The 20,281-nt window shown below is 42.0% G+C and overlaps 1 protein-coding gene and 1 long non-coding RNA gene across 2 annotated transcripts in view; one reads left to right on the top strand and one right to left on the bottom strand.

Annotated features, from left to right (window-relative positions):
* Positions 1–1,451: 1,451 nt before the first annotated feature.
* C23H2orf69 (chromosome 23 C2orf69 homolog) lies at positions 1,452–11,401 on the bottom strand. Its single transcript, XM_036173381.1, has 2 exons — positions 11,025–11,401; positions 1,452–5,527 (listed from the first exon to the last, which is right to left on the bottom strand). The coding sequence occupies exons 1-2, from the start codon at positions 11,304–11,306 to the stop codon at positions 4,703–4,705; spliced, it is 1,107 nt and encodes a 368-aa protein (XP_036029274.1). The 5' UTR covers positions 11,307–11,401; the 3' UTR covers positions 1,452–4,702.
* The window catches only part of LOC118573198, a 26,828-nt gene continuing 17,942 nt past the window's right edge, over positions 11,396–20,281 (top strand). The window contains exons 1-2 of the long non-coding RNA XR_004943597.1: positions 11,396–11,611; positions 15,072–15,284. This is a non-coding gene — a long non-coding RNA (uncharacterized LOC118573198). The remainder of the gene's footprint in view (positions 11,612–15,071; positions 15,285–20,281) is intronic.

The raw sequence follows: 20,281 nt of genomic DNA, 5'->3' as shown, positions 1-20,281 counted from the left end.
ATCCCCAACCCCAGAATAGATATTTAATTAAGTTTACAGGATGCTAAAAATGAGTAGATTTGATGGTGTGATAGATCATGAGTTCTGGATTTACCCAAATGTCTGACCCTGGCCTTTCCTGCCCCACAATGTTGTCAGCCTCTCTTTAGTTAATACTTATATCAAACTTTAATCATTGTTTTCCTAGCAGATACTTCTGTACTATTTCTATTTTTTTTTTAAAATAAATACTTTAAATGATGAAAAAGCCCACTAATGTAGTCTCTGAAGAGAATGAGATGCACATGTGCGAGCAGGCACTATTCTTTGAACCTAATCACTCAGTGTCATTGAAGAACAACTCTTTACTGACCATCTAAAGTAATCTAGAGGAAATAGTTATTCTTAAAGGTGACTCATTCATTCATGCCCTGTTTAGAGTTGCATTCATTTCAGGAATTAAACAAAAGGAAAAGTATATAAAATTATGACAGGATCTTTGGAAGATAAATTATTGAGATGAACAAAAGTTAAATATGTATTGGGAAAAATGTTTTAATATGCTAGCCAGGTCTAATCAGATTTTTTTTTTTTTTTTTTGGTTTTTCGAGACAGGGTTTCTCTGTAGCTTTGGAGCCTGTCCTGGAACTCACTCTATAGACCAGGCTGGCCTCGAACTCGCAGAGATCCACCTGCCTCTGCCTCCCGAGTGCTGGGATTACAGGTGTGTGCCACCACCGCCCTTTTTTTTTTTTTTTTAAAGATTTATTTATTAATTATGTATACAGTGTTCTGCCTGCATGTATCCCTGTAAGCCAGAAAAGGGAGCCAGAACTTATTACAGATGGTTGTGAGCCACCATGTGGTTGCTAGGAATTGAACTCAGGACCTTTGGAAGAACAGCCAGTGTTCTTAACCTCTGAGCCACCTCTTCAGCTCTAATCAGATTTTTTTTTTTTTTTACCTTTACTTCTTAGCCTGAGCAAAGCACTTAGTGATTTTTCTTAGAAAGGAAAAGATGTAAACCCTTTGTTCATTCAGCAATTAGCTTTGAATAAACTAACCAGAGTCACACACAGGGTTGCAGACACAATGGCAGAGATCACCCAGCATGGATAACTGGGTTCAGACCCCAGCACCAAAGAGGGTCATGTAGAAAGGTTATAACTGGAACCAAATTGACCTACACACAACTCTTCTTAGGTAGCCTGGAGGGAAATTGGAAGGGAGATCTGTATCGTCTTCATCTTGAGAGTGTAACTGATACTTAGAACGCACACTACAAAAGCCAGTTACGGACCAGCACATAATGACTGACGCTAGTCTCTGTGTTCTAAGACGTGTTAACTCCTCTTGAAGTGTATTTGCAGCGCTGCGGTGAGTCCTTTGAGAAGTTTTTAGACCATCTTGGTCTTTTTAAATAAAAATATTTAATCTGTTAAGGCCAAATGAATAACATATACGTTAACTAATTCATTGGATCTGAAATATTTTATTGAATGAATGAATGTTAGACATTATATAATCACTCTGGGTTGCAGAGATGGTTCTGGTTAATGAGCTGCTACAGAAACGGAGATTACAGTGGTGATGATATCAGTCCGACCCCATTCTTCCGGCTGATGCGAGGCTTAAACTAGTTTTCTCCCAACAAAACTTCCTGTACAGCTTACTATAGACAGACGGACACAAACGAAAACAGTCAATGAGAAGACGGCAGAATATGGTACAGTACATGCAACCGAGGAGTCTGGCAGTTACATGAGTTGGCATGGAATTTGTCCAGTTCAGTTACATAAAAATCTTAAAACTCTGCTGCCATTGGAACAATGTATGATGTGTAAATCTTTACATAGATACAATTAGCTCTGCTAGGTACACAGCCAACCTAGTGATAGCAATTGCTGAGACAGGGCTGAGTAGTCACGGGAGACATCTGTGGCTTTGTACATTTTGTTCAAAAACATTTCACAACACTATTAGCTTTCCATGACACAATATTTATCCTGGCGTATTTCATTAAGAGTACTTCTTCCATACTTTCAAAATGTATGAAATACCAAGAGACGGCCAACAAGGCTAAATTTCTTTTATCCTTTTGTAGCAGCTATGTGAACATTTGCAGAGAATCCAATACAAGGCGTATCTCATACCTATAAAAAGGTGAAGCTAAATCTAAGGAGTTGTGGAGTAGGGGAGGTCATTTCAGGGAGGTGAAAGGCAGGTTGGGATAGAGTTTGGGATTGTACCCACATGGCTCCTTCCTCCAGTGTTAGGAAGGAACTGACAGGCTGGCACTCTGGTGTCAACCTTGTTTCAAACAGAGAAGTCGTCAATGGGCGTCTTAAATATACCAGGAGACAGACTAAAATGACTCCTGAGTCCCTGTCCCCACCACTGACTCAGACTGTGAGGCCCACTTCAGTTAAAGCACTGAGTCACAGCTGAGACCACTTAGCCCTTATTCCTTAATTCATGTTGCTCTAAAAGGCCTTCAAATAAGATACAATACTTTGTTTCAGATGTTCCTAAATTCTAGGCTGTTGTGCATTTCTCTGCTAACGTGGGGGGACTTGAGATAGATTCTTGTTGCTTAGATTCTCATTACACAGGGGGTGCTTGGACACTGCATAAATGAAATGAAACAAATCACTATATTCCAATGGTCTTTCATGGGTTAACAGAGTATAGGCAGCTAAGATGTCGGCAAAGAAAAGGAAGAGGTTTTTAAGGACTTCCTCTAGGAACCAAACAGAAGAAATGAGTATAATGCTGGCAGTTATGGAATAATTAACACGAAGTGTACTCAATGAACTTGAAAAAGACAGGGAAGAAAAAACAGACACACAAAATGGCAAGGTGTACAGTTTCCAATGATCTGAGAGATCCGAACACCATTTCTGTGGATTATTATTTTTAATACAGTTAGATGTTCATGCTGTGGTGGTACCAACTCTCCATTTGTAAGACACTTCTCTTTACAAAGGCACAGTCAAGTAGGACACACGTTGACAATAACAAATTTAACATACACAGTTTTAAAGAAATGTGGAAAAGGACCAATTTGTAGTATTATACAGACATACCTGTGTGTGGGTTAACAATCATTTCCACTCCCAAGTGTTTGTATTATTCAACACTATCTCCAGAAGTGATGGCAGTTTTAGGTGTCCCTTGGATCAATGTCCACTGTAACATGTAACAACTGAACATTCACATGAATGGAGAGGTGAGGAACTAACTCAGACTTTCAAAATGAATTCTTAATAGACCCCTTCTCTTTCCACTTGAGTTAATCCTGTGAAAACAAACGTCTTCCCGCTGTATGGCCATTCAGGAATTCAGCTGTTTTACATTAAGTGACACATTTGACGACCATTAAACAAATTGAATGTAGCCATCCAATCATAGTGCTTAAAGTGAAGGAAATGCACAGTGAGGTAGAAAGAAGTCAGGTGACTTGTTTCTACAATGGGGAGTGCTGGTCTCAAAACATATTCAAAGTGAAACAATATAAAACTATTTAGAAAAAAACAAACAGACACTTATCTGTAGTTGATAGAAGCACATTCATTTTAAACATCTGGTGTGAAGGAATCCTTTCTCATTAGCGAATATTGGGAATATATTTATAGGATGATTAAAATGTAATTTTGGAAGAAACCAAGAAATTAACACTTTGCATACACTAAGATACTAATCTTTAGTATACATTTTCTTTTTGATCCCAAAACAGCATGTTATTTCCATGTTTAGTTATTCCATGACCTAGAAAGCTTCATTTATTTATTCATAAATAAAAAGTGCCACTTTTATAACCATACAGCTTTGTTCCAATATTGTTTGAAACTCGTTAGATTTTGGTTTTTCAAAATGCATTTATCTAGTGAAGAAAAATGGGCAGAAGGAAACCTCACCCAAATTATGTAGCAGTGTTAAGCAAATTCAGTTTCTGGGCCAAAATTTAAATTATTTGTGTCTTCAAACTTTCCTTTGTAACCTTTCTTATCTCAATGTAATTTTACATTTGGCCAAAGAAAGCCATTTTCTCTTGGCAGACAAAACCATGCTTCTGAAGAAATGCTGATTTAGGTCTGTGGAATCTGGTTCCTTTTGACAGCACACTAACAGATAATTAAAAACTGTCAATTAAGAATTAAGTTACAGTGCTTAGTGTAATATGTTTTAAAACCCAACTATACAATCTTATGATCTTGAATATAAGGGAATAAATATATTTTGATTTTAAAAAACAAAACAAAACAAACACTTGGTGGAACACTGAGAATGAGCCCAGGGGATCACAAAACTTTCCCAGGAGGCAGGATGCAGGGTGCAAATGTCCCAAGAACCCTGGACAGAGAAAGACGTGAAATGACTGTAGCCAACAGCTGAATGTTAGTTTAAAACAGCTCTCAGAAAATCAGCTATTTCCAACACCAGTTTTATTACCTTTTAAAAAGACTAACACTGTGTTTCTTTCATTTTTAAAGGACATAGAATTATCACAAACTATCCTTCTAGACTTCAAATTAATTCTAATCCAATCAAAATTTAAAGCTGTGCACATTTACAAGCAAGGAATCCTACTGTCTATGACACATATTTTTGGAATGTGCATCTTCTTAGCCCACAAACTGACAATGCATCTAATTACTCTTACATCTTGTCATCTGTTTTAACGAAGTCCTTGGTTCTCCCACTTAAGCAAGCACATGAAGTCTCAGAACACTTCATGAACCCTGAAGTGATTCTCTATGGAGGGAGTTTCCTTTGCAAAATGAATTTGGCTGGTCACCTGCATACCCAAATCCCCAAGTATCTGAACAAATTTCTTGTGCTCCTTTCCAATCCAGGATCTCATTGGATCATGTACTTGATAAGGTGTTACATGAGTGTGAACAGTAATCCCTGTTTGAGTGAGCTCTTTCAAGACTTCTGGATTGGTGACCCAAGTATTGCCTCCTCCAGAATGACCACCATCCAGCCAGTACATCGCTCTTATACTTCTGATGAAGGTGTCTAAGTTCTTGTCTTTCTTGGCTTCCTTCAACTCAAACAGCAACTGATTCAAAACAACACAGCCTTTACTGAATCCCACCAAAGTAAACGATGCAGCATTCAATGATAGCGGAGCAGAACTCCCGGCAGAGCCCTCCAGGTTTTCACAGGTCCTCTCTTTTTCCTGCTGGCCACCATTACTACTACTAGAAGAACTGGAGTCACAGTTAGATGCTTTACTATCCTTATTGCAGACACTCCTGTTCTTGGACAGCAAACCGTTCTGAGTTAAGCTAAAAGCATTGACTAATAACATGTACAAGTGTTTAAAGGCTCCAAAGTCCGGGTTGTGTTCTGGTGCACCAAACATGTTGCTCTTCACAAAATTGTCATAGCAGCTGAATTTGTGCAAATGCATCCGGGAACACTTTATTACCCAAATATGACTGTTGGGAAAACGGTGGGCTAAGATGGTGGCAATGTTTTCTAGACTCCAATTTTCCCATTGATAATTCTCAGGATGACGAGTCATAATTTCATGGTAATTCTGAAAAGAAAGATGAAATAAGCATTAGAAGTATATTTACCTATAAAAAGCTTTACAGAATTATTGAGGAAGTTTTGATGACCTATAGTAAATATACTCAAAATAAAACCTAAAACCTGTTATCACTTTCTGGCTCTAAGATTTTGAATGAAACATTTCACTCAGCCTAAACTTCATGAAGAGACAGACAGGGTAATAAAATACACTTACACCAAGTATTAAGAATTTCTGAATAAAACAATTTAGAAAAATAAATTTTAGTTTTACAAATTATTTATAATTTTTATTTGGTACACATGTAATGAAGTTCCCTAATTCTACTGAAAATATAAATATAAATTTGATTCATTACAGATCATAATGTAAAAATATCTCCTTCTCACTAAGCTCCTGTCCATACTGTTTGCCTTTTGTACATAGATTTTACTTGTTTAGATGCATTCTATATAAATCAATAATATATTTTTGTTTGGACCATATAATATATATATATATATGTATTTTACTTTTATTTTTATTAATGGTGATATTTGTTCTTTTTTTTTTTTTTGAGACTGAGTATCGCTATATGGCCCAGGCTGTGATTCTCCTATCTCAGCTCCCTGAGTACTAGGAGGCTGGAGCTAAAAAGGTAAGAGACATTTTCACTTTAAAACTTTTCACAGTTTGAATATTGAGTGAGATGTACATTTTTCTTATTAAAAAAGACTACTACAAAAATTTATCTACAAAGATATAAAGAAAAATATCCTAATTTCACCAGTATTAGGAATAATTAAAACTGAGGTGGCTAGCAGTTCAGAGTTCTTTAATACACATACACATATGTAATTACGTATATAAGAAAATATTCTTTCCTTCTCTACTAAGCAAACATAAGCTGAGATATAATTTTCCCTTAAAAATATGCTAAAAGGGGCCTGGAGAGATGCCTTAGCGGTTAAGAGCACTGACTGCTCTTCCAGAGGACCTGGGTTCAATCCCCAGCAGCCACACAGCAGCTCACAGCTGTCTGTAACTCCAGTTCCAGGGGACCCTCATACAAACATACACACAGGCAAAACACCAATGCACATAAAATAAAAATAAATCAATAAAAAATATGCTAAAAGGCATGACTATCAATACAGATTTGCACAGTAGTTTTTAGGCATCAGTAAAATACCACTGGACATAACAGTAAAACCTGCACTAGAAATATACAAGAACGAAAAAAAAAAGAAAGAAATATACAAGAATGCACTGTTTTTCACATGCTTACTTAGCTTCAATGCTAATGGTTAATTTTTAAAATTCCAGATAGGATAAGATTATGTAATGCTCTTAATTTGCCTATTTGACTTCAAATTAAGTTAAACATTTTTCTATCTGCTGGCAATTTTATTTTTTATTTTTGTTAACTATGTTTGTGTCCTTGATAATTTTCCCATTAAAATGTTTAACTCCCTACTGGATCTATTTCATTAATAGTTTGTTATGTGTGTATATTAGCAGCTTGCTATGTATGTTTTAAATATATTCCAAGAGGCTCTTGAGTTGATTTTTTATGGATTTTGCCAGCCATTACCTTCTGCACACCCAGGTTTAATACACAAAAACTGTCATAGAATAAGCAGCTTAGATCTGGAAAGGTTTATCTGTTACTTTTTGTCTGTCTGTATGTATGTATGTATATGTGTATGTATGTATACAGTATTCTGTCTGCATGTGTCCCTGCAGGCCAGAAGAGGGTGCCAGATCTCATTACAAGTGGTTGTGAGTCACCATGTGGATGCTGGGAATTGATCTCAGGGCCTCTGGAAGAGCAGTCAGTGCTCTTAACCATTGAGCCATCTCTCTACCCCTTTTGTTATTGTTTTTAAACATCCTTTTTTGTGTGTGCCTGCATGTGTGGGGGTCAGAGGACAGCCTGCAGGAGGGGTTCTCTCCTTCTACCACATGAGTCTTGGGGACTGAACTCAAGTTGTCCAGTGTGACAAGCCCCTGTACCCTCTAAGCCATCTTGCTGGCTGGTTTTTATTTTGTTTCTTTGAAACAAGGTCTCATGTAGTCTAGGCTGGTCTTGAACTCATTCTGTAGCTGAGGATGACACTGAGCTGCTTCTCCTGCCCCTCCCCTCCACTTAATTCATTTTTATAAGCTAGCTGTGGTAGCATGTGCCTGTAATCTTAGCACTTAGAAGGCTGAGCCCAAGAGGATCCAGAATCCACGATCAGCCCATCGAGAAATAATACATAATAGATGATAAATAAATAAGCAAGCTTATTATCACTGAGAGCCCCAAAGTGCTGAAACTATCCAATCACTACATTAATTATTTAATGAACCCAAGTGAAGCAGATTTTACGAGTCTCATTTAGGCTGTACCTCACAAAAGGTGCTTTAAATCTAAACATCTTTCCCCCCATTAGTCCCAGGTTACATGATCAAAAAGGGAGAAAATGTTAACACTGGGGAACTGAGTAGCAAAATGAGAACTGGGATTGTCAGGACTACATCAAAGCCCAGCCCCAAGAACTATGGGTAAGAGCTTCCACACCCTGAGATGAGGACCAGACACTCCCTAGTCAAACTGATTCTGCACCCAGGCTATTAACTGTAATTAACCTACTGAATGGAGTTTTCGCCTTACTGGGGATATAATCCACTATGCTTGTAGGAAGTAAGGAGTAGAGGCTGTGCTTCTACTCATCCCCACGGAGGCAGACACCTAGGAGTGCTCAGCCCCGTTAGATGCTTGCTGACCTGCACACACCTGGTGGTCCACCTCACTTTACACTGAAGTGAGATATGAGATACAAAGAATCTTTTCAGAAAAAACTTCATGTTTGCAAGAGTTTAGACACATTCATGGCAAGGGATATAGTGTGTATCCTAATAAAATCTGCCTGAAGACCAGAAAACAGAACAAGCTACTAGATTAAACACAGAAGCCAGGCAGTGGTGGCACACGCCATTAATCCTAGCACTTGAGAGGCAGAGATCCATCGGGATCTCTGTGAGTTCAAAGCCACCCTGGACTACATGAAATTGATTCAGTCTGGGAGAGAAACAGAGCCAGGCAGTGGTGGCACACACCTTTAATTCCAGCACCTGAGATCTCATGCCTTTGCAGGATTTGAAGCGATGGACCAGCCTCTGAACCAGCTGAGGAGAATGAGCGCTACACTGAGGAAAAGCTACACTTCTCTGGAATGCACCAAGGGGACCTCTTTACAGAACATCAAGCACACAGCCCAGTCAAGCGGTGAGCAGGAGCCAGCTGAAGGGAGGAGCTGCCTAAGAAAGTGCTCCAAGACCCAGAGAACAAGATCAAGACACTCTCACTGACATTTACCCTTCAGGAAAGCAAGATCTGATGATGTCTGCACTCCTAAGACTTGAGGACGCTGGATCTTACTACTGAGGAACAGAGGGGCCATATGAAGGGTTTTCAAAGGGGTGGTATAAGGAGACCGTTGCTTTTAAACCAGTGTTCTCATCATTTTAGATACACGACAAGGGTGAGGGCACTTCGTTTGTTACTGGATTAGAGATGAGGTATGACATCGATCTACAGGATGACTTCAGATTTCTAAATTGAGTGACTAAGTAGGTATTTTCATTAACTTGAATGAGGAAGACTGCTTAGGAGTGAACAGATGTTCAGTTTTAGATGGTTACTAAATATCCAAAGGAAGTAACTGGCATGCAATTGGAGAATCCATAAACACCTGGCTTATTGTCTAGACTAAATAATCACCAAGGGCTGTCAGGGCATAGGCAATAGGTGAAGCCACAAGATGGAAAGAGATCACTGAAAAGAGAGAAGAAAAAGTCCAAGAACGGAGCACTAGAGTACCCAAAGGTGAGAAGGGGTAGTACCCACTGAGTTCTTCCAGCATTTAACCTTGACAGATGCCCTGTGAACTACTACCCCATTTTATAACTGAGGTACTTCACCATGGAGCTCTATCGTCTGTACAGACTTTACTAGAAAGCACAGGATGGGATGTTAAATCTAGGCAACTTGGTCTTGCAGCCTTGTGGTAGGCTTCCTTCTATCTCTTTGCCAGAAGACCCAGGACTCTATGAAACTCCACACTCGGCACAAATGACCAGTCCGTCACTGTCCAGAAAGCTAACAGAATGGACGATAGTGAGATGAAAGATGATATTCAGACTGTATCTACAGTTCTTTAGGCCCCATTCCAAGATAGGTGGATGTTCTGTCTGGCACACTTAACCAGACAGAAAGTACTCAGCTGCCATGACCACCACCACCGCTGGAATGCATGACGTGGCTGGACGCAAACCTCTGGAAGTGTCAGAAAACATGTTTGTTTTCCATTCTGAATGCAAAGGCACCAACTGAGTAGATTTTCTTAAATCTAAATCCAAGGTCTCCGCCCCCCCCCCCCCCCCCCCCAGTTTCCATTAGTGGTCAATTAGTCGATTGGTTTGAGAGCAAGAGAAGCTTCTGAGTACCACTGTGATCTTTAAGTCTATCATTTTCAAGTACCAAGTTCGCCGGTTGTGGTGGCGCACGCCTGTAATCCCAACACTCGGGAGGCTGAGCCAGGCGGATCTCTGTGAGTTCGAGGCCAGCCTAGTCTACAGAGTGAGTTCCAGGACAGCCTCCAAAGCTACAGAGAAACCCTGTCTCCAAAAACAAAAACAAAACAAAAAAACAAACAAAATCAAGTACCAAGTTCAAAACAATCATAGTTTTCTAGCCGGAGGAAGACACCTAGCTATACTCTAACCTGCATGTCTACCCTAGCGCTAACAGAACTTACTGGGACGGCTGATTTTCTATGGAATGCTGCCCTGTGTCTGCGCTGTCCAACATGGTCCACACAAGTCATCTGTGGTGACTCAACACTTGATACAACTAGCGAGACAGAGAACCCTGACTCTTCATTTTAACCAATTCAGATACCCTCACGTGGCTAACGTATTCATTACACAATGCAGGACGTCTGTCTGCAGCTATAAAAAAAAAAAAAAAACAAACAAAAAACCCGGCAACACGAGGACACAGATGTGTGCTGAATTCAAACGGGCCGCACCATCACCAGACACACACACACACACACACACACACACACACACAAGTGCACCATCACCAGACACACACACACACACACACACACACACACACAAGTGCACCATCACCAGACACACACACACACACACACACACACACAAGTGCACCATCACCAGACACACACACACACACACACACACACACACACAAGTGCACCATCACCAGACACACACACACACACACACACACACACACACACACACACACACACACACACACACTCGTCTGAGACCAGGCTGGAGCTGTGCGTGCGCGTCCCATTCCCGGTCGCGCCCTCTTCCTCGCACCCAAGTGGCACCTTGGATTGACAGTTGCTCTGGGAGACCGCGGCCCTCCCAGCCCCCCCCCCCACCCCCACCCCGGGTGAGAACCCGCGTGGGCGTGTCGGGGAGGCCGGGCCCGCGTTACCTGCACATCCCCGGGGAAGTAGAGGACGTGGTGCCGCGGCTCCGGGGCGGCTTCCTCCCGGGCCGCCAGCAGGAGCAGCAGTTCGTTGTAGCGCTGCGGGTCGGAGCCCGGCACGGTGGAGCGCTGCAAGCGGTGGCTGTCCGCCGGCGAGCCCCGCGCGCCGCCGCCCGGGTTCATGGCTCGGGCCTGCCGGCCGGACGCGGACTCTCCGGAAGCGAGCAGCGGCCGCAGGAGCAGCAGCACCAGTGCCGCCGGGGACCGCGGCCGCCCGAGCACCCTCATCGGGGGGAGGGTCGAGCCGCCAAGGCCAGGGCCGCGCAGCCCGGCGGCGAGGGCGGGGCCTCCGCAGCCCCAACGGCCCCGGCTCGCCGCTGACGTCAGCGCGCCGCGTGCGTCGGGAGGGAGGGGTGAGCGAGGGGGCGTGGCCCGCGGGAGGACGTTCGTGGTTCGCGGACTCGGTTCCGGCCGGGAAGTTCGAACCGAGGTCTGCGAGCTTCAAGCCCTAAGAAGCCGGCGGCAGTTTGGGCTCCTGCGCAGTAGCCGCTGCTCAGCGTCGCTGTGCAATCGAGTCCTATTTGAAAGCCGTGGTAGGTTCATCTTCACGGTGGGGTGTCGCCGGTCAGAGACTACGTAGAGTAGTTCTGGAATCTCCTTCAGCCTGAAGTTCCCAAGTAGGGGCTCTGTGGTCCCACATCCAGGCTTCTGCATTTCTAGTTGGTAGAGGGAGAGGAACGCCCTACTTTTTCCGCACTTTTACTGTAGTGGGTGTCTACAGCCAGTAGGACTTTCTGTTTAGGATTTTGAAACCAGTTTGAAAAGTATAGACAGCCCAGGCGGTGGTGGCGCACGCCTTTAATCCCAGCACTGGGGAGGCAGAGCCAGCCTGGTCTACTGAGTGAGATCCAGGGCAGGCACCAAAACTACACAGAGAAACCCTGTCTCAAACAACAACAACAAAAGTATAGGAAAAGCATGAGAACAAGAACTTCTTATATATAATTATGTAGGAATAGGACAAATTTATGCTAAAGATGGGGAGAGCGAGTCTGTTATTTTATCACTGTGTGTGCGTGCACACTGCAGACACGCACATGTGTGTGTTTGCCGCTGTGGACTTCGGGTGTGGCGAATGCCACACACCTGGAAAGAAACTTAAATTGAAGTTTCTGCGAGAGTGATTATCTGATTAGCACTTGAGTGATTGGGGAGAAATTATAATGTTGAAAGCCCAGAGCCAAATTATAATTTACCTTGTGCTGCCTTTGGCCCCTTTAATTAATAGCCTTTCCTAGCCCACCCGTGTGCCTGAATGGCCAGCATCCTGGTGAATATCCGATGAAACCTTTGGAATGTATTAACTTAGCAGGGCACTAGCTAAGAATTTTATCAGATCACATCTAGGGTCTGTCTGTGGCAGAGATCTTCCACCTGATTTTCCACCAATGTATTTGAAATGTCTTAATTTATAGATTTTCTGTCTTGGTATTGCAAAAGGTCAGCTCACTCGTATTCAGTTCTCCTTGGAGGTGAGAGCAGCTTCTTGTGTCAACAGTACATTCCCAGGGTTGGGGATTTAGCTCAGTGGTAGAGCTTGCACAAGGCCCTGGGTTCGGTCCTCAACTCTGAAAAGAAAAAAAAGAAAAACAGTACCCCCCGCCCATATTGTTAGTGTTTTTGTTTATTGACTTACTGTTTGACAGCATCTCATGGAAGCTGGAGCTCTTGGAGTAGGCTACACTGGGCTAGCCAAGGAAGATTTGCCTGTCTCTGCCTTCCCAGCTCTGGGATTGCACATGTGGGCTGTGGGGTTCTCTGTGTTTTGTGGATAATGGAGATCTAACTCTGGTCCTCACACTTGGGGGAAAGAAGTGGGACACCATACCAACTCCGTCACCTCCCAGCCCTATTCTACCCTCTACAAGTTCTTGTGTTTGTAGTAGGAACATGTTAGCAAATAATAAAACAGGAGCGCCGTAGTGAATTTCACTAGCCACCATTTTCTTAGTGGCGTCAGAGAGGTATAATTTGCCAGTCTACTTTGATATAGACTATTGGATTCCATTGGACATAATAAATGGAACTGGGGTGTTCTCAGTGAGAATGACCCTCATAGACTCATATTTGGACACTTAGTCCCTATTTGGTGGAACTGTTTGGGAAGGATTATAATGTGTGGGCTTGGAGGGGGTGTGTCACAGGACGTGGGTTGAGGTTTGTTCTCTGCTTCTTGCTTATGGATCAAGATATAAGTTCTCGGCTACAACACTAGTGTAGACGAATTTCTAAACAGTCTTATTAAATAAGAAACACGGAGCCAAATACAGACGTGAAAGCTGTAGAAATCAGCGTGATAGTCACTAACTAACCTTAGCTCACCATTGCCGTAGCTTCCCAAGAGAGCCTCTTTCTGTCTAACCTGCACCTTTATTGCCTTGCTGTTCTGCCTTCTCATTGGCTCTTAACCCAGTCACCTTCCTTCCTAGTCACTGCCTGTCTATACAGACCTCCAGGTCTCTATGGTTGGTACTGGGATTAAAGGTGTATGTCTCCATGCTTGGCTGTGTCCTTGAACACACAGAGACTCTGCCTGCCATGTGATTGCATTAAAGGCGTGTGCCACCACCGCTTGACTTCTGTTTATGGCTGGCTATGACCTCTCATCTCTGGGCAAACTTTATTTATTAGCATACAAATAAAATATCATCACCACACACTAGCACCATGCCTGCCTGCTGCCATGCTCCCCGCCATGATGGTCATGGACTCTAACCCTCTGGAACCATGAGCTCCAAATTAAATGCTTCCTTTTGTAAGTTGCCTTAGTCTTATTTATTTTTTTTTCCTACATCACAGCAATAGAAAAGTAACAAAGATAGAGACCAAGACAAAAATTATTCAATTCCTATTACAAAGTAGATCGATTGCTCTCTAAAACTAGCTAGTTAAGAAGAAATTATTGGTGAAATTATTAAGGCCACTCCCATGTAGTTAAAAGGGAGGTTTATTTTGTGGGGTAACTTACAAATGAAGGGGTAGGTTGTAGGGTCTGGTAAAGGTAAGGTGTAGTCCGGCGGTGTTCTCTGGAGAACTCTGCTCGGTCTACCTCCTGCGTCCAGGGTCCCAGAACCAAGAGAGACCTCTCCTCTTGATCCTGGGTCTTCAGTTTCCTCCCTCAGCCCCGCCTTGTGGGCGTGACCATTACCGAAGCCTCAATGGGGGTTGGAACTTCCAGGCCAAGGCTGGGATGGCTACCCACTACATCTCCCCCTTTTGTCTAAATAAGAAGGTTCTAACCTAATACAAGACTATGTACAAAGAAATGGTTATCAAATATTGTCCAGGAGTAATGAGGGATAATGACCTAGATAAGTTGGAATTACAATAAATGCAAACAATGTCAAGCAAAAAACACATACTAAAATCCAGGGAAGTCTAGAGCATGGGTAGGTGGCATGTTACAAGGATCATTCCAAAAGGTGTCCTATCCTAAAGAACCTGAGTCTAATACTTAATATATTCTATCTAAGATATTATATATGTATATATACTAAGTTGTAACTATAAGTGCTAGTCTTCAACCTCATCAAAGACCTGAGAAGGAATATAATAATACCTGAGAAATGGGAGAAGGACGCAAGCAACTTTCGGGAGTCTTGCAAGAGTAGATAGAGACAGCTGGCAGCCTGGACAGTCACCTAATGTTTCTCAGCATCGTTGGTGCATTCAAATTGGCTACAGGCCTAGAGTATCTGACAGACCATTTTCAGAAGCAGGAATTCTGAAAGACCATCTTACCCTGTCTTGGCAAAGTACAGTGGTTGCTTTCCTTGTTTGTGATGGCTACCCACTACAAGAAATAGAGGTTAATTGTACAATAATTGGTATAATCCCACCAAAGAAGCCAGTCTTCACTGTAGTCCTGCAAATCCCATGTCGCTTTCATTAGAGAGAGGGCTGTTAAGATTCAGTCTGTAAGTCCACAGATGGACAGCTGGACGGACATGCATTGCTAATGAAGCTTTTGATTCTTATGGTTTGGTTTTCCAGGTTGACCGATGAATGAAGTTGTCATGTGTCGAAGGGAACAAGACTGTATCTCTAAGATAATTGCGGCCTTTGGGAAATACAAAAGAAGAGCCGGAGAGCAGAGACGCGAGCTGAAGTGAGCAGCACTCCAGCTGCACGGTCACGCACATTTGCACAACCTGCAGGAGACATTTCCTGAGAGGGCAGCAGCTCTCCCTCAGTCCATCCTTAGAGGTATGGATGTTGTTTATGCGCTGTGTCACAGACTTAAAGCTCCCACATATGTGTCTGTCTCCCTGTTATTACTGTGACGTCTTCTCTCATTTCCTCCATCTTCTTCCACAAAATCAGGGATGTTACCCTCTAACATTTCCTACAACCATCCATCCAAGTGGACTCTACCTTCTTGCCTCTCAGAACTCTCTCAGAACTGGACTTTTAGTCCCAATAAGAGGTCTTTGAAGGACAAGGTTGCTATACCCAGTTGAGTGAGTTTTCCCTTTTTTTAACTTTTGTGGCCATTTTATTATGTGTGGTTTGCAAACTGCTACAGCCCATGTCTGGCCACTTCTCGGTTCTCAAGGTACACTAGTGAGTCCTCAGATTGTTTGGTCTGCCACACAGTGTAACAGAAGAAAGTTTAAACTTTTAGAAGGAGTCTGAGAAAGACTTGTAAGGCCACCAGTGAGAACATGAACCCAGATACCAACAGAAGCCATGTGACATTATCAGTAGGAAAACTGGCTACTTCTAACAGAGCAGGAAATTGTAAAGACTGGGAAGGACTGAAGGGATGTGTCACAGTCGCAGAAGGAAGTCACTTTTCATTGTGAGGTAGCTATAAGATGAAGGCAATGGTCTACCGGCATTTCAAGTCTTTGTCTGGAGAATTCAGACAAACGTTAATACTTAATTAAACTTACTTTGTATCAAATTAAATATATGCACAGATAAGATTTGCCCTGTGGGCTATAAATATTCAACTTCTTTGCTAAAGGAATATGTAAGACCAAGGGATGGAAAAAGAGACAAGGTCTTTAAATCTCTAAGAGACAGAGAAGGAAAACTTGGGGAAGGTAAAGATTTCAAGTTCTTCCATGGGATTTAAATTGAATCCCAGTTGATATTCTACCAAATACTTAATTATTTTCAATTATTCTTTGTTTTGAATTGGTGGTAGTGGTGGCAGCAGCGGTATGTTTTGTGTTAACAGGTGGTGAATGTGTGTGTGTATCTAACAAGCCTCCATGCTGAAACTAGACCCTGAGAAGACCATAAATTAAATGAGATATGCCACTCTAACATATAATTTTGCCCCAAATACTCTAGATGAAATAAAGATACAAAATGAGTCCATTTGGGGATTTGAAAGCTTATTTCAGCAAGTTTTGCTAGCTAAAATGACACATTTTACACTTTGCTTTCCTATAGCATGACTTGAACATACACTTTTCTAAATTATAAATCATGCATATCAAGATTATATAGATGAGCACTCACCAAAACCTCCTATCTATAATGGTTAACTAACAGTATTTGCATACATTATCCATTACTCACTGTCAGAGTGTAAGGAAAATATAATCAATTAAAAACAAGTTAATTGTCAACAAAATATTATCATCAGGTGAAATCCAACAATTTGTAAAGAGAGTTATGCATCATAACCAATTGGACTTATACCTGGGCATGATGGTATACACCTATAGTACTAGTGCCCAGGAGGCTGAGGCAGGAGGATTATGAGTTTGAGACCAGCCTGGCTACATAGTAAGACCCTGTCTCAAGAGGACACGACAAAGAGATTGCTTCCTCGATTCCTATGATTTAGTCTAGGAATCTAAGATTGGTTTCACATCTGAAAATCAATATTCTATGCCATATGAATATCATAAAACTAAAAATACATAGACATCTTAATAGATACACACAACATTCTTGGCAAAATCTAGCATACTTTCATGATGTAAACCATTCAGCAAACTAGGAATGGAAGAAAATTTCTTCAGCCTAATAAAAGTTCTCATGAAAAACCTACAACTAATGTCATACTTAATGGTTAAAAGATTGAATATTTTCACTCCAAGAATAGAACAACATGAAATGCCTACTCTTGCAGCTTCTAATCAATATCATGTTAGAAGTTTAACCAAAGCAATTAAACAAAGAAAAAGGCATCCAGATTGAAAACATAAATCTGTACAGATGCCTTGATACTGTATATGGAAAAATCCTAAGGAACCTACTGAAAGTAATAAATGAGTTGAGCATTGTTACAAAATCAATATCTAACAATCAAGTGTTTTCAGTTCATTGGTAATGGAAAAATCCAAAAATAAAGTAATAAAAATTTCATTTACTCTATAAAAATACATTTATGAGTACATTTAATGAAAGAAATGTAGAATGTGCATACTAAAAGCCACAAAGCTATTTAAAAATTAAAGAAAATATAAATAAATAGAAATAAATCCAATGTCTGTGGATCAGAAGATGTTATATTGTTAAATTGGCTACTTCTTTCAAAATCAATCTGTTAATTCAGTGCTACCCACATTAAAATCCCATCTGCCTTTTTTACTGGTCCTGAGATGCACATTAAAGGCCACAGATTCAAAATATACATCCTTCTTGGGGAAGACAAAAAAAGTTGCAAGACTCACAATTTTCCACTTCAAAACAGCAATGCTGTGTTTGCGAAAGTGGTGTCTACAATCATAATGGCGAGGGTTAGGGTAGCACATCTTCTTGGAACCTGCTGACTCCTCACAGCCCAAGTTCCCATGAGGCTGAGATGCCTGCTGTGAAGATCCAGGATGGCAGGATACAGTTCCTGCTGGAGTGCAGCCCTGCCTAGTCTGACAAAAAAGAAGCTAGCTAGAGTTAGAGGCCAGCCCACCTTCTTAGGACTCCAATCTCAAGAAAATACAGCAAAAGAGAGTGACAGACAGGTTTTTTGAGAGGGAGCTTTGGTTTTGTGCTTTCCGATCCCAGTGCCCTTGACTGAGGGAACAAGCAATGGTGTTGATTACAGAAGTTTCTAGAAGCCACCAAGCTTTCTGGAGTAATACCCACCTTAGGAAAGTGAAAGTTACTGAGCCCAGAGAGCCAACATTTTTTAAATAATAGGAAATGAAAAAGAGTCAAAAGGAAAAGTAGATGAACTGAATTTTAGCTAAATAAAATAACTTATTTCAAAGTATATTACTTAAATGTGAAAAAGACAATCCCTAGAATGAATGAAAATATAGTATTGGGAAATTACATACCTAATAAGAAACATATCAAAAATGCATTAGAAATTTCTGGCACTCAGTAATGAAGATAAAGCAGCTTTAGAAATAAGCAAAAGTTCTACATAGACATCTTACAGAGGATGTACAAATGGGCGGCAGTCATGTCAGCAGGTGACACAACATTAGTCATTAGGGAAATGTAAATCCAAACCACCACAGGGTTCCCTTTCACCTACATGTCTGGCAGGGCTACAGTTTACAAACAACATATGCTAACAAGTGCTGACAGTGAGCTGGGAAATTAGGAGGCTCCTGCATGGCTATAAGAATGACGCAACTGCTTTTGACGAACATTTGATAGTTTTTTAGAATAGTAAACAGCTTTTGCGTGTGTAGTAAGGGCAGACACCAGACAGAGGCAACTCAAGCACAGAAAGATCGACTGTGGCTCACAGTTTGAGGGATACAGTTTCTCCAGGCCTAGAAGCAGGAGTATGATTCAGCTGCTTACCCTGCATCCACAGTCAAGAAGAAATGCACAGGAGGAGGGGCCAGCCTGTAAAACCCCAGGGCCCTCCAGGAATGACCCACTTCTTCCACCTCCTAAAGCTTCCACAACCTTTCAAAGCAGCTCCAACAGTCGGGAACCCGGTGTTCCAACACAGGAACAAATGCAGATGTTCCACGTTCAAACGGGAGCCTTGTAGCCCTGGTCCCTGTGGTGTACAGTTCTCTGATAATATAGAAAGCATTCAACAACTTTAAAAGTTAGCCAAGCGGTGGTGGCACACGCCTTTAATCCCAGCACTTGGGAGGCAGAGGCAGGTGGATCTTTTGTGAGTTCAAGGCCAGCCTGGTCTACAAATCGAGATCCAGGAAAGGTGCAAAGCTACACATAGAAACCCCCCCGTCTTAAAACAAAACAAAACAACAACAACAAAAACAAAAAACAGCTTCAAAAGTCTGCATTGTGAACAAGCTCGGCTCTGTTCAAAAGACCAGAGTCTCTTCTGAGACTCAAGGCAATCTCAGTGCTCCCTATTTTAAAGGTGACATACCCCAATATACATTATGGCACAACATAAACATTCTCATTCCAAGAGGGAGCAATAGAGCAAAGAAATACCAGATCAAGCAAGACTGGCACCTAACGGGCAAGTGCCAACTCTTCAGTTCCGTTTCTGACATCTGGGGCTTGTAACGGAATCATCTGGGCCCCAGCGAGCGGCCTTGTGAAACCCCGCCCCTCCAGCTCTACCACCCATAGTATACAGAAGCTCTCTTGGTCTAGCCCCATACTGTGTGTGAAGCTTTCCTCAACAGACATTTGTGTTCCTGGTACTGCAAATATCCTGGGGTCTACAACTGCATAGGCTCCATCTTCCTGACTTATGCAATGTGCTCTTAGGGTCTCCTTGCAGGGAATCCACCCCTGACACATACTGCATGCCCTCGTTGGCTTTCAGGAACCTTTGTGCAGACCCTTTACCCTCTCACTCTTGGATCATGCTTGTCTGCACAACATTGCCAACACTGCTGAGTTCTGCCAGCTGGAAATGTTGCCTGACTTCCTTGTACCACAGCTCCATCAGCCTCTCTGTGCCTTCTAGGATGACCTGGGAAAACATGTCTCTAGGTAGTTATTATTGAGCAAGAAACCCCTTCAGCAGCAGCATCAGTTTAGTGTCTCCTTTCAAATGAACTTGTGTTTTCCCAAACTGGAGCCTTAGATAGATGGAATCTACTATAGAGACCCACAGAGGTTTCCTAGTGAGAACTTACTCAGGGTCTGAGAATCTGAGCTTGCTTTACCCAGCAGGGCTGCATAAGGAGCTGATTTGACCACGGGTGTGGTTACTAGGTGTTTGGAAGGGTCTTCACTTGGCTGTGCAGTATGCTTTGATCTAGCAAGGGGGAGGTCTTTTGCCCTGACCCTTGGCATTATTATAAAAAGCCTTCTGAAGAGACAGAAGGGGCCAGTTGATTTTGATCCAG

The sequence above is a fragment of the Onychomys torridus genome, chromosome 23, assembly GCF_903995425.1.
Source record: "Onychomys torridus chromosome 23, mOncTor1.1, whole genome shotgun sequence".
In the NCBI taxonomy this organism is placed as follows: Eukaryota; Metazoa; Chordata; class Mammalia; order Rodentia; family Cricetidae; genus Onychomys; species Onychomys torridus.
The sequence above is the reverse complement of the archived record's forward strand: the minus strand, read 5'-3'. Positions and strand labels throughout refer to the sequence as shown.